Source organism: Ornithodoros turicata, chromosome 5 (genome assembly GCF_037126465.1).
Source record: "Ornithodoros turicata isolate Travis chromosome 5, ASM3712646v1, whole genome shotgun sequence".
NCBI lineage: Eukaryota > Metazoa > Arthropoda > Arachnida > Ixodida > Argasidae > Ornithodoros > Ornithodoros turicata.
The window spans coordinates 75,813,567-75,827,785 of record NC_088205.1 but is presented as its reverse complement, the minus strand read 5'-3'; the positions used below and the strand labels follow the sequence as shown (position 1 = coordinate 75,827,785).

At 47.4% G+C, this 14,219-nt stretch overlaps 2 protein-coding genes across 2 annotated transcripts; both read left to right on the top strand.

The window, feature by feature from the left end:
* Positions 1-1,851: 1,851 nt before the first annotated feature.
* Positions 1,852-4,144, top strand: LOC135396206 (leucine-rich repeats and immunoglobulin-like domains protein 1). Its single transcript, XM_064627231.1, has one exon. It carries the CDS (start codon positions 1,974-1,976, stop codon positions 3,228-3,230), a length of 1,257 nt encoding a protein of 418 aa, XP_064483301.1. The 5' UTR covers positions 1,852-1,973; the 3' UTR covers positions 3,231-4,144.
* A 1,116-nt stretch (positions 4,145-5,260) lies between these two features.
* Positions 5,261-13,942, top strand: LOC135396205 (neprilysin-1-like). The gene is made up of 21 exons (XM_064627230.1): positions 5,261-5,457; positions 6,072-6,229; positions 6,283-6,410; positions 7,445-7,513; positions 7,571-7,741; positions 7,801-7,878; positions 9,294-9,562; positions 10,318-10,476; positions 10,539-10,660; positions 10,867-11,095; positions 11,247-11,342; positions 11,450-11,530; positions 11,604-11,704; positions 11,769-11,827; positions 11,891-11,942; positions 12,008-12,075; positions 12,516-12,625; positions 12,704-12,769; positions 13,469-13,576; positions 13,637-13,710; positions 13,767-13,942. The coding sequence occupies exons 2-21, from the start codon at positions 6,072-6,074 to the stop codon at positions 13,864-13,866; spliced, it is 2,298 nt and encodes a 765-aa protein (XP_064483300.1). The 5' UTR covers positions 5,261-5,457; the 3' UTR covers positions 13,867-13,942.
* Positions 13,943-14,219: the final 277 nt, after the last annotated feature.

Below are 14,219 nucleotides of genomic sequence, written 5' to 3'. Positions count from 1 at the left end.
CCAGTACCGCCCATTAGAATTTGGCCCTCAGATTAAGCCCAACCTCGCAGATCTACTGCACGCAAAGCACAGAATCTCCTGCGACACATGAGCACGTGATGCTTCGGGAACAAATCCTACCTTGGCTTCATGTTCCAGGAACCTGTACCTGCAGGAGCACATATGCACAGATATGCACAGAGCAGGAACTATGAAAAGGGGAGACTGACCTTTAATGGGACCTTGGTGGTGGTGGTGGTGCTAATGAAAGAGTTCGCCGTTGTCGGCCTCACAGAGGTGGGCAACGCCACGACTAACGCCCTGGGGGAATGTGCGTCCTGGGCCGACTTCTAAGGGAACTTTGCCGACATATCTCTGACAGCCGTTTGACGAAAACCCAGGAAAAGCCCCAGACAACTCAGCCGGAACCGGGATTCGAACCCGGGTACCTCTCAGTCCTACCCGCCGGTAGATTCAGTACATCGCCACACATACGCATAGGCTGACTCGCCTTACGCGTATATATATCTACGATCTAGTGCGATTGGGGGATACTACTAAATATGACAATTTTTTTTAAAGGTGCTTGAACACGATCGCACGGAAATAAAGAAGATGAAACTCTGGATGTAAACGAACCAATCAAAAATATTGATAAAAACAAAAGTGTCCTTTATATACGTATAAGTGGTCGTAAAGCTATAAACCGTCGATTTCTTGACGTAACGTCTTTTTTCTTTTATGTTGGGAGAACTTATAAAATTCTCGTACAAGTTTTTAAAATCCTTGAACTTGTTTTTCCACAAATAACGCTACATGTATCGCCTCCATTGGTATTGTCCGACGTTGTCCACGTTGTCCATTTAAATGGGTTCTGGCAGCATAGGGGAGGGGCAGGGGGTGGCAGCTTTACACCCCTAGTAAAGATCGCGTACTCAGGTTCATAGTTATGCCGTTCTGCTGATATGGCACCTCGCCTTGCTTGGTTTCTGTTCCTCTCTGCTCGTTTATTGCAGCGACTTCTCCAGACTTCAAGCATATCATGCGAAGTATATAACCTTGACTGACAACTTCGTTCCAAGAAACGCGTTAGGAAAACTCACGCGGAAGGGCCTTGTGCAATGCTCGTCAGACAGGAAAACAGAAGTGAAATACAGCTCCAAGGAAAACAGACTCTCGATTTTCATTTCTGTTTCAACTGCGTGACATTGAAGCGCGTTTTGATGCTCACGCGTATAGTGCTCACATGCAGGACAGTACATCCCTGTTGTAGGGATGAAAATAGCTTGAGGTATCCCTCTGTACAATAATACAACATGGAAGAAAGAGAGAGAGTGTGTGTGTCGTGAATCCTACTCAGGCAGTCAGATGGGCTCCTTGAATGACAAATAGGAGCTCAAGGCCTCTGAAACGCGCTGTCAGAACTCATTTCTCAGTGCGAAAATTTGCATAATAATAGTTATTACAAATAATAAATATACAATTTACTATACTACTATACTATAATTTACAATACTTTCGGGAATCTTATTATTATCATCATTCATGGGAGTTACGTTGCCAGACAATTGTAATGTTCAGCGAAGCAACAGTAGTCGGTCTGTAATTGCATGGCGCACTGTATATATTTGGCGTCTGTCGTGGCATTTTATTTTCATACGTACGTGTTTTGTACAGTTTTGCACACTCATGAGTACACATCGTACGTAGCCCGCCTCTTAACACGCGGTCCTAGAGCATCAAACTCCTCAACTACGACACCAAAACCGATTCCCGCAAAGTGGCTATACGCAAACAGCGGGAGGAAGTCCCGGTGAGGCCAAACGGAAACAACTTCTCTCCCTCCTCCGCACCGGGACTTCCGCTGCTGAGACCCCTTAAACAATTAACCCCGCAATAACTTCCTGTAAACTGAACTCTTTGCTCAAAACGTAGATGTACAGTGCCAGTGTAATACGATGCACTACAAGGACTGAATTCGTAGATGTCCAGCCATGGCTTCAACCAGGACGTTCCTGCAGGTCTTTGTAACTTCGTGCTGCATCGTGATATCGTACTCTTTCTTGTCCGCGTTGTACTCTTGCCCCAGTTTGCACCTCTGCAGCTGCTCGTCCAACACCATAGAATGCGTGTGCCCAATGGGCAACGAGAGACTCGAATTCTCCATCGTCGTGGACCCAGACGTCCGAGTTATCACGGTCCACAACTGCGGTAATGTCACTCTGCCTTTCTACATGCTTGCTAACCACGAACTTGAAGAACTCAGGTTCACTAACGTTGCGGAGCTCCACGTGAACACTTTGGCGTTCGCCGGTACGATACGGCTGGACTTCCTCTACCTAAGGAATGTCGCTAACTTGGTCTTGCACAAGCACTCCTTCTTCGGCCTCAGCAATGTGACGTCGATCGAATTTCGCAACGTCAGCGTCCAGCACATCGGAACCGCGACCTTCGCTGGATACACCAACGTGAACGAATTTGTGATTCGTGATTCGCGTATTGGATTAATAGAAGGATTCGGTTTCACGTTAGCGAATATCAGTATTTTCCGCGTGATCAACACCAGAGTGGAAAACCTTCAGAACGCGTCTATCTGGGTGAGTGGAATCGACATCGTAGAGTTCGACAACGATACATTTCTGTACACAGACGATAGCGCCTTCGCACTCACGGATATCGTGAGCTTCAACATAACCAACTGTCACTTCGCTCACGTGCATTCTGAGATGATCGTTGGAAAAGGCGTCGACCAGTTTGCCTTCGAGATGAACAACGTCGAGATGATCGGCGAGAACGCCTTCTGGAATCTCGTGGCGAGATCGAGGGTCAGGATCGCCGACAACAAGTTTTCCAGCACCGAGAAAGACTCGCTCAGCGTCTTCAGCAGTCCTGGATTGCGGATCGAGTTCTTCAACAACAGCTTTGCTTGTGATTGCCAGATATTCTGGCTATGGGAGAAGATGGGATACCATAGGTACACGGATCTCTTTAAATCTGGATACTGCTTCGTACCCGAAGAGTTGAAAGGTGTACCTCTCGCCAATGTTACGCCCGTGTATGTGGAAGAGACTGAAACCTGTACTGGCTTTGTTCGTGCTACAGAGAGCGTGCCGACGAAGAAACCGGCGATACAGCGCGCAGTGAAACAGGATGCTGTGAGAATGTCTCGCGCGGTGACTCTTCAAAATGATCCAGGGTTATCTTGGTACATTGCAGTATTGGTGTCCTTGTACTATCGGCGGTATCTCTGACGCAACTGTTGCTGCGTCGTTTGTCAAGAATGACGCCACGCGACTGAAAGAGGCGGATCCTGCGAAAATGTGAGAACGGTCTGCTCAACGACAAACTCGGCTGGAAGTCCGTACGACAGGCAATGGATGTAGCTTTGGATCTTGGCAGGTTTTGATACGTAAACATGTGAGGAACAAAAAGCGCAGGTGTAGGATTGCTTTGTGCACGTCTCGTACGTGGCGCGATAGGACGTGCCACAGACACTAGATGGGTCCTCCTGTTACAAAAACGCGCATGTCATCTGATGCCACTGATAAATGTGTGCCTACAACACTGATTGCAACCAAAGGCACCAACATGTTCCTTGTACTTGTCTCAATGTTGGCAAAAATGACCTTTGATATCAAGCAATGCAAGTCTTTGTGTTTGATTTTTCGTCCTTCTCAAACGGTGCTGCAATGCCTTAGTGCAACTGTTGTGTTTGTTTCTTGCTGGAGTGTTGCCCATTCATGCAATACTGTCTCTTTGTTATTACGTTATTAGCCGTATCTAGAATCTCCTTTGTTAATGGATAGATGGAGGGAGGGATTGTGGATAGTTCCTGCCTATTGCAAGGTTCCTAGACACTTCCGATGTTGCTCCTGTCTCTTAACGTAAGACAGCTTATGCCTAAGCAGGAGCTCCGCAAGCGTTGGAACGGGGAAATCCACGCCTCACTTCATCGGACATCACATTCACGACAGAACCGTGATGTCAAAAATGGCGTACCCATCACGGATGTTGAGCAGTGTACTTCGTCCAGCCTAAAACCTACACATTAATGTTGATACCGCATGCTCAACGCACGACCGCGAAATGCGTTTATTGTTAGTTCCTGTCTAGTTTTTACACGGCTGCGGGCTCTCAAATGAAGAAATAAAGTTTGTGGATCTCATCTCTCTGCTCTGAATGCAACTCGCCCTCTGCTGCTTATAATCTTTTGAATGTCACCAGTTGGACATCCATGTGTGCTGCCTGCACTAGACCCGGGTTTTCGTTCGGAGTACCTTTTCTGCAAGAAACACTGCTGGACATAACGGATGCGTATGACAACACCGTTCGACCAGTTATAGGACAATCGTCTTTTTCCTATTAACCGTAAAATCCTAATTATCAAGCAGCGCAAGGAAGGTTTCGTGACAACCTCCCACATTTCTTCAACTCTTTCTTGAGCTTATGAAGGCAACCTGAACCTGAACCTGAAGTCTTTTCATTGCCACCGTGTGCGACATTCGGTATTGTACTGAAAGCCTTGAGCACTCAGTTGAATACATTGGTAGCTGCATATACAGGAAGTGTTCACCGACCAGCTCGGTATGGCGAAATCCTAATCATTCCAAGCTGTTCAGATTTCACTGCTCTGGCCGCTGGCAGGATTTTACTTAGGCTCTAACATTTTATAGCGGACGTATCACACAACGTTCTTAAGAATATACTTAGCGTCTCTCGGGCTTGTGCCATCGAGTAAACTGATCACAAATCCGTGAAAGTGTGGTCGCTCCAGCTTGCAGGTGCCAGGGAGATTGCTATATCTCTGAATATTGGTTTTCCAAAAATTTCGACAACTTGAAATGAAATTACTTCAAAACTTGAAACGTCTTGCTTCTGTATGACGCTTTACAGCACTCTCTCAACAGCTTCCAATCTGAATTGAAACCTCCCAGCGAAGCTGTATCTTGATCAACGCATTCAACGCTTGCTTGCAACCTCTTCATGCAACCACAAGTATGGTGACCTCTAGCGGGGCATCCATGACTGCTTCCAGTGTTCTTCTTCTTTCTTCCTCTACAGATTGCCACTGTCCACTAGGTAATGTGCTTCAATGACTGCATTTTCGTCTTCTTCAAATTGGCGTAGTGTTCGCAATACCATTTCTGTACGGCCTCAAAACAGCAGAACCGCATCACCAGCATCAACGCAACAACAACGCAGCAGCAACGGCAAGATTTATGGATGACGAAAAAATGATTGGACTTATCGCCAGGTATCGCCGTCTTCGAGAAAGCCTCGTCTCCAGTCTGAGTACAAGATTCACGTGCCGAGAGGGCACGCGATTTGGAACTTCGCGCCTCCCGCCTGTGCGACGACGATAGCAAAGTCCTTGTGTGCCTTCCAGGTACCATGCGGTCCTGCCCCTAGTGAGGCAGGTAAAACACAAACGACAACGTTCCGCTGAGTCCCTGGAACGCCTCTTGGGCACGCTAAAAGGTTAGTCTCCGTTAACACAACATTTGCGTGATTCCTATGTCAGACAGTTGTCGGTTGACGTTCGCAAAATGGTTGTGTGCATTCTGCATTTTTTCTATTTCGTGAGCACAACGCTCTACCACCTTCTAAGAACTGACTTAGCTCCTGTCGCCGTAGAGCTACATCTAAGAATATATACGCTGTGACATAGCGAAGGAAGCTACACAGCAGTGACCGTACACAGCAACAAATCGAGATGACCATTCAGGAGTCGCTGCTCCGTTTGTATCCAATCGGGTAAGCATGCGACGTATATAGCGTGATACGTGATGCGATAACAGTCCTAGACAGTACGATGTACTTTAGGTGCGATAGGACACCTGCCCGCCACGCCCATGTATACTTGTACATTGTGCAGCTTTGGCTATGTGGTACTCGGCTTTTTGTAATCTCCCCGAAATTTTCCCGCACACGAGACATGTATTCACGACATTCACTATACATTCTTTTTCACTGATATATCTTAGCTCTTTCGCGCTGTTGAGCTTCCTCGTTCGATGTCCAGTCATTGCTACGCTGCAATGGTCAGTCAATAAATGAAACAGCAGCATAATGTCTCCACTCTCCATGCGCAGATGTCCACCGTCACTACAGAGCCCAGAAGCACGACGCGTACCGCGACACGAAGTGGCACACGAGCGACAACACGAACTGGTACAAGAAGCGCTACCAGGAGCGCCACCAGGAGCACCGGAACATCCTACCATTCTGCACCACCCCCTCGAAGCACATGGTAACGTCAACAGTTACGCCGTATCCAAAATAACTGTTTATGACCGTATACAGGCTGGACATGATAGAGAACAGTCCGAACAGGCGGAAGATCGAGATTGGGGTCATGAGCAGTGTCTTCCTTGTCGTCATGATTGTCCTCTCTCTGACTGTATTCGTCATGCTGACGATCCGCGCAAGCCGTGAGTTTCTTTCCGAGCCTCGTGCTTCAAAGTTCATTGCGTTACAACAGAACATTGCTGGTGCAACGTTCCAGGACCACGGCCTACTAGATTATAACGACCATGTCATATAGGCACCCCTTCCCAGCGCCGCATTTGGAAGCTAGCGGTGGCGCTTGTCATCGGCCAGGCTCTTGCTTCCTCAATTTCTGCAATGCTTTGTACTTCAGCTTATCTTTGTATTTTTGTACAAGCGGTGGATGTCCCACGGGAGATGCTTCTTTCTAAAGTTGATTATCATAATCATTCTACGCGTTTTCACAGGAGCTGCTGGTGTCGTCTGCTACGGTAGTCTTACGTCTGCATCTGCACGTTGAAATTTCAAATTTCCGTTGTCCAAACATGATGCAGATCTCGCGGGCCGATGAGTAGCGCCCCTAGCGGATGGTGCAGGCTGGTTCCTCATAGGGGTTGCTGATTATGACATCGTCATTATCATCTAGTAGATCGTGCACAGGACACAGCACGTTATCAAATTCAGGAGGGACTCTAGCTGTATTTCATCGCTGAGTGATGAGCACAGGCTGCAGTAGAGCTACAACGATTGCATGTGATGAGAACAGAACGTCCACTAGAACACAGAACAGTTGCAAGGTCGACATGAGTATATTTTATCGTAAATAGTGGTTTGTACCTACGCTAGCTAAGAGCATTGTGAGGCTTGACCAGACCCTGGTGAATGATAAAAATTATTCCCTCGTAATATTTAGCACTTTTGGAATGAGTATGCCTTGCACTTGCGAAGAATCGCAATTCGCAAGCATTCATGCGAAGCTTCAATGAAAGCTGTCAGCATCATTGCCAGGGAGGGATCCCTCGGTTAGGAAAAGAAATATACTCTACATATTGTGCTGAGATTAATGGTTGAAATTGTTTGGAGTATTTCTGGCGAACCAGTATAAAATAGTATCCCCCCATGCGTCGCTTCATATCGTATTCGTTATGTCATCTCCCGGCTTTTGGAGTATTTTCGCATCTATTCGTTCCTTTGGCAGCCGTGAGTCAAGCCCCGTTGAACCTTCAGAACGCAGTGTTCTGCGAAAATGCCACGTGCTTCGAGCAATGTGAGTACCGAACATGTTGCAACGGACCAGACACATTAAAAGAGAAATGCCTTGCAGCACGCCGCGTGATGGGCTACGTGGAGTGGAGCAAGGAGCCCTGTGATGATTTCTACACGTACGCGTGCAAGGGGTACCACGTAAGCGTCGCCAACCTGGCTTCCAAGTACCCTATCACCCAGGGGGCCCAGGAGAGGCTTCGCAATGCGGTCGAAGAAATACTCAACAATTGTAAGGATCTTTCGCAGCGGCATCTAAGGAACAACATATATATGCCCGGTTGCTCGCAGGGCACATCAACATGAAACCGACGGACAACTTTTACCTCCGTTATGGCGTCAATCTCTTCCAGGAATGTATGCAGGGTGGTACGTACCCTTAACTTCTATTTTTTAGGCTTTAGCAGCAATATTACACTTGTCAACTCCGCCCACAAGTTTAAACGCGTCTATGATTGGCTTAGGTGGGCTCATGACGCCATCGAGTCACAAGAGTTGTCAGGGCAAATTCCTGAACAGTCGCCAACGCGCACTGACAAAGTAGCCAAGAGTAGCCAATTTCCCGCGTATGTAGCCAATTGTGTAGCCAGTGGTGTGCATAATCTCACATTGAATGTGCTGCGCCCCTCTAAGGTGATCGTATACCACGAACGCGGAACTGTTATTTCTACTTTAACACATGTGATAGGCCTGCACTATACATTGACCAATTAGTAAAATATTCGTGCCGAGCTCTTAAGGCACACGATATGTCAAAGAAAAAAAAGACCAGGTTCGTGTCGACATTATTTAAGTTCCACGCAAAACGTGACCCGGGAACGAAGCACAACCAGCCTGGTGGTCACAGCAGAACCAAAGAGGAACCTTATGATGACTCGTACAATGACGAGCTAAAGAACTGTGATCATAAGAGGCACGACAACGCAGAGTCGATGGACTAATTTGACCCAACCAAGGAATCTTTAACGAATTCTAATCCTCAGCAAAGAAACGGAAGAGTTCGGTGGACATTACACCGAGTGACAGAAGGCCGATCACCAAGGGATTGTGGAATGAATGCAATGTATAAATACTTCGACATGAGATGTGTCGCCACGATGAAGTTTTGGGTGTACAGAAGTCTCAAATGTGAAATATACACAAAGTAGCCAGAAAATAGCAAAGTTGCCATCGCTTAATTATCGGCGCCACGAGAAAGTAGCCAATTTCGCGCAAAGTAGTCAAATCTGGCAACCCTGCCAGAGTATTGTATAGAGTAGAGCTGTGTAGAGCTGTATAGAGTAGGCTACTTTGTATTCATAAAGTAGCCTACTACACTGATCATGTTGCGAAAACACTCGTCGGTGAAGACTTAGCAAACACGTAGAGTATTAGCGTTAACAAAACATGTGAATCGACTTGCTCCATCTGTCTGGCGTCCGCTATCTTCTGTCATGCCCGATGCACTCTTTTTTGTGCGGACTACGTTCTCCGCTGTCTGTGTCTGTGTCTCATGAGATGTCTGTGCTAGAACCTGCGCACCGCGAATCATCTGAGGCTGTCCTTGTGTCCACATGACTACAGCACAGGAGGAATGAAGGAGCACATCAGGGCGACAATGTTCTTTCTTCCCAGCACTTACTAGCCAGGTCTCTTCACGACAAGTTATAACCCTATTTGCTGCCCAGTTATTAGAACCATACACTGTTGCTGAATACAATGTTGCTGCGCGACACATGTAACATTGCTCCAGAGCTTGACGAGACGTAGAAAAATAATACGACTGCGTCATTCCTTGTACACAGTGACGGACTATAAAGAGCAGCTGCTGAACGTGTTCGCCGACATGACCTACAACCACAAGCCCTTTTTCCTTCCCAAGAGCTTCGACCTGGAGCCCCATACGCTGGCATCTCGCGTCGGCCGCAATTTCTGGTTCTTTCCGCTCATAACAGTACGCAAAGACGTCGATCTGGAGAACCGACAGCGTGTCATCGTGCATCTGGACGAACCACGGCTCACAGCTCCCAAAGCCATGTTCGACGATTCCGAATTCCAGACGGACTACATGCAGGTATCTTTTTGCCCACTTTCAAAGGGCTATATGACGCGGAGTTTGTCGCAGTCGCTGTAGAATATGTTACAGCTATAAGCATTCAGGTGAAGCATTCTTCTTCATTGCCTCCACTACCAACCATCCCGAACCGCACTCTCCGAGTCTCTTAGTCAGCTGGACTCTCGCCCCTTCTCCCTATCGAAATTGCTTGGTCCCTGGCCCAATCCAGCCCAGCAACGATCTGCGCTCAAAGCTCTTTTGACATTTCTGGACACCATCGGACTTCGATGGTTATTGTGAAGGGGCTCATTATTTTATTCCCCACATCCCCACCAGCAATGGGGGGTAGAGTATCGTCTCTGGCGATGAACCTCCCCACCTCAAAATAGTTGTTGTGTTTCAGCTATAGTGTGGGGTCGACAACAGTCTCTGGGCGTCAGGGCTTCAGAAGTTAGCGTACACAGAGTCGCGTGCTACGTAACTCTTGTGGGGACCAGAACTTGCGCATGCGCGTACATGCGTAGTCACGTAGCTTTCGTCACTATCATAATTCCGAAGGTAACTGGCTTAGGTGTGACATCTCTGCAGAACATCCCCCGACCTGGGGTTTTTGCTTCAGTTTATCTGACTTCTAGTTTTCCTTGTGTACAAATGATGGTATGGACGTCGTGCGCTTCTATGCTTCTATATGCGCTACAAGCGTGTTCTATGTAGAGAGGTGATAGTGTGTAATAGTGTGTCAATGCGAGTGAATTGCACACTGTAAACCACAGGCGATGCGAGACCTGGCCATTTCATTGGGCTTCGACAACGTCAACGAAACGGCACGCATCTTCAAGTTCGAGCAAATGCTCTCTCGAGGAACCAGCAGTCCTCGCGCAAGAGTGCCCTACTACAAGAAAGTCAAACTGGGATCTCTCTTCTTAGACAAGGCAAGCCAGCAAGCTTGTCCCTTACTCACACTCCTCAATGAATGGTTTTATCTCTATTGCAGTGGAACATTTATATGTATCTCAGCAACGTGTTAGGGGAGAACATGTCTCCAGAGGATGAGGTGGCGTTGAGGTCGGAGAAGTACTTCTCGAGGTTCCTCAAAGCCTTAAAGACTACAGAATGGTACGTTATGACTTGCTAACCCTTGCTGACTGAGCAGCCCTGGTGAGTGCAACGCTAGAAAGCGCACGGACTGTTGAGGCACTTGGTCGAAACTTTTGAACTACGTGTTGAACTCCATCACTTTAACTCTCTCATCTGTTTGTAACCAGTTCGACTACGTCGTAACTCACATACCCATTTTTCTTATCATATCAACACCATCATAGGGGAACAGTGAACAACTACATCGTATTTCGACTGGTTCAGTTCCTGAGCCCGTTACTGATGCCCAAAGAGGCCAAGATCTTGCAGTTCATGTACAAGTACGCATATGCCCTAAGACCTCCACCTCCAAAGAGGACAAGATGCCTCGACGCTCTGGAACCGTACTTCAAGCCTCTGCTGCTCACTGCTGCAAAAGTTACGTTCAGAAATACAGAGGGCAAGAGGGCGGAGGTAAGTGCCTTACAGTCGACCTGTAGAACGTGCATTAGGCGTCACAACGCGCCCGTGCATGAACTGCTAAAGTCCGGCTTGGGCTGTACGTTCACTGTGTGACCACATTGGAAACTCCAGGATATGAATAATTTACCGTTTCTTCCCAAAGGCGAGTCGTGCCATTGCAAACCTGAAGGAGTCCTTCAAGCGAATGTCCATTAAATCCTTCTACCCTCACACAGAACAGAGCACACTCAACAACAAGGTAAGACCACGGTAAGCTACACATGGTCAGCTATACAAGCTATACGTGAAGCGGTGGCCAGTCGTTAACCCGTACTCATAAATGGTCGATCCATTCTGCGTACATAGCTACGACGAATGCGAATCTATTACTTCTATCCATACGAGACGAAGGAGTACCAGTACATGAAACAGTGGTACCGCTCGTGGGTAAGTCCATGGTGGGGAGGTGGGCAGAAAATATTCCTGTTACGTTCCTGTACGTCCTGTGTTTCGCTTGCAGAAAAAGCTACAGTACAAGTACGGACAGATCGTCAAGAGTTTTAGAAACGCCGGATTTGAATACGCCAAGTCTCAAGCACACAAGACAATTCAAGACTTCGAGTATGTAGCCTGGTGTAGCGTAGCCATCATAAATTAGCTTAGCAATTCGTCCCGCATCTTTCAGGTGGAAGGGATCAGTCTTCGAGCAGGATCCATACTATGATGCTGATAACAACGCCCTCTGTGAGTTGCCCCTTTTCTGTACCAAAAGCTACGTGGAGCCTGCGTGACGTTCTATTCTTCCAGACATACCAGCCAGCCTGTTTGAGCCGCCACTGTACTACGGTGATTCATTCTTGTAAGGTCGCTTTCTACCTTCCAGTATTTTAAAATTAGGCAGTGAAAGTCAATTGCTTCTGGCAGGCCCTTCTCGATTCCCATGTACGGCTGGCGGATTGGGACTAAGATGTTTCAGGCCATCGACTATAGAGGTAACGCAATCGTTTTACTTACTTAAAAATCCCCACTCCTGCATTGCCTGTGGCCGTGCGTAGTAGTAGATATCGCGCTATTTAGGTTTGTCCGGAAAACAGGCTCGCTGTGAGCTTCGAAATGAGGTTGCAAATTTTCTCCCGATGTATAGTCTATAAAAATCGATGTTCTTGTGTAGAGCTGCATGGCAGTAGTACTAAGCTACGAAGTTCCGTGCAACTCGCACGCCTGAAAAGACGGGAACGCCCAAATCCCCTTTCAGCACAAAGTGCGAACTTGTATGCCTTGAGGCATTTCACGGAATGCCTTGTAACGTAGTTCGAAAATGTTCGAACCATATTCGACACACCCGTTGTAGAAAAGCGTGTTCGGTTGTATAAAGGTCTTGTTCTGGAGTAGGACACAGTAATCTTGTTCCCCGTGTCTGTTCCTTCTGTAGGCCGTACCATCACGGACAGTGCACAGTACCGCAACTGGTGGGGTGAAACACTCATGGCACGCTACACCGAAGTCGAAAAATGTTTCCGCAACGCTCACGGCTCTCTTAAGGTAAGCGCGAAAGCCTAACCCTCAGAGGGACAACCACACTTATCGGTTTCACTCAGTTTCATTTACTGTCTCTTACAGCTTGCTGACGATTCCGAGCTTTACGACCACATCGCGGACAGCGCGGTGGTTATTGTTTTGTATAAAGTAAGTATATCTCCTATTTAGGTGCGACGTTTGCTAGACCACAGTCTCTACCCAGCCTGTTCCTCCAGGACAGTACTGACAGTGAGTACAGCACTGTATGCGCTGGCCCATAAACCCGAGCATGACGTATAGCGTTTTCTGGCAATCATGCAGTCAGCTCCTGTACAGTCAATCCTCGATTTACGAATTCCCTCTCTTTATGAACGGTGTCCTATGGATTGGATTGGATATCATTGCGCCGAACGCACCTGGTCTTCACACGTGGAAAGGCTGTGGCCGAATCCGGCCGAATCCAGAATGATCGATCATGGCGCCTCCCGGACTTGGACACTGGGAGAGGGCCTTGCCCCCGTACAACTCCTTTGCTCTCCCCCATCACTCTCTCTCCCAGCTTTTCTTCTAGCCTTCTCTTTTTATGATTTCTATGCACTTCCCCTATCTCATTTGAAACCGAGACTTATGAATCCCTCGAATGATGAACAATTTTTCCAGGAACGTTAACCGTTCATAAACGGATGGCTGACCATATAACGGATGGCTATTCATCATAGTCATTGCCCATTAATAGATACCAAGCTCCTTGTCCTCCATGGTACTGTATCGCAGCCGCAATACCTGCGACTGATTAGTGACGTTGCAGCTGTGACGTAAGCACTTTCGATTGCGCTGCTTTGCATTATTATTATGATGCTCTTGCAGGAGTACAAGCGTATTGTTGAGCAGCGCGTTGGACACGAGAAGGACATTCGTCTGAAGGACATCAAGCAGTTCTCTGGAGACAACCTTTTCTTCTTGTCCCTCGCCCACGTGAGAGAGATTCGAGTCTCAAATGAAATCACCTATTAACCCTGAGTAACAATTCCGCAGGGAGTTTGTACCAGGATATTTCACGACGCAGCTGCCGTAGAGAAAAAGGCTGGAAAGCGGATAGCCCAAGAAAGGTAAGGTGCCCTTCGACCGAGAGAGACGAAATTAATGATGGATTCGTATTGTGCAGGCTCAACATGGCTCTTACGCACTGGCCTATATTCAAAAACCTCTACCAGTGTAGTTCGAGCGCTAAGATGGTTCCCCAGCATCGCTGCATGTTTTGGTAGAGTTAGGAGTCTGTCAAGGAGAAAATGATGTACACTTTTTCACCGCTTCGTCAAAATAAAGAGCCACTCTATATGACGCACAATAGATTACATTGCTAATGGCACACAAGGCACACAAGAGAAAAGTGCTGAGGCAAGGTTACTGGATCAATGATGAGGCTAGACCGGTGCCTTCGAGTAGATACAATGGTGGTCAAGCTCCACCAACGTTTTCACCCGAACGGCGTCATACCTCTGGCATGGCACATTTTAGTGACTGGAGCCCCATGTGCTTCACTATCTGTTTCATACGTGACATCACGTGACATATCATCCGACCGCTCCGACCTTCGAGAAAACACAAAGGATGGAGA

Coding starts and splice junctions, on each gene's coding strand:
- LOC135396206 (XM_064627231.1), top strand. CDS start 1,974: ATGGCTTCAACCAGGACGTTCCTGCAGGTCTTTGTAACTTCGTGCTGC.
- LOC135396205 (XM_064627230.1), top strand. CDS start 6,072: ATGTCCACCGTCACTACAGAGCCCAGAAGCACGACGCGTACCGCGACA. Junction 6,230..6,282: donor CCACCCCCTCGAAGCACATG/GTAACGTCAACA, acceptor GACCGTATACAG/GCTGGACATGATAGAGAACA. Junction 9,563..10,317: donor TCCAGACGGACTACATGCAG/GTATCTTTTTGC, acceptor TGTAAACCACAG/GCGATGCGAGACCTGGCCAT.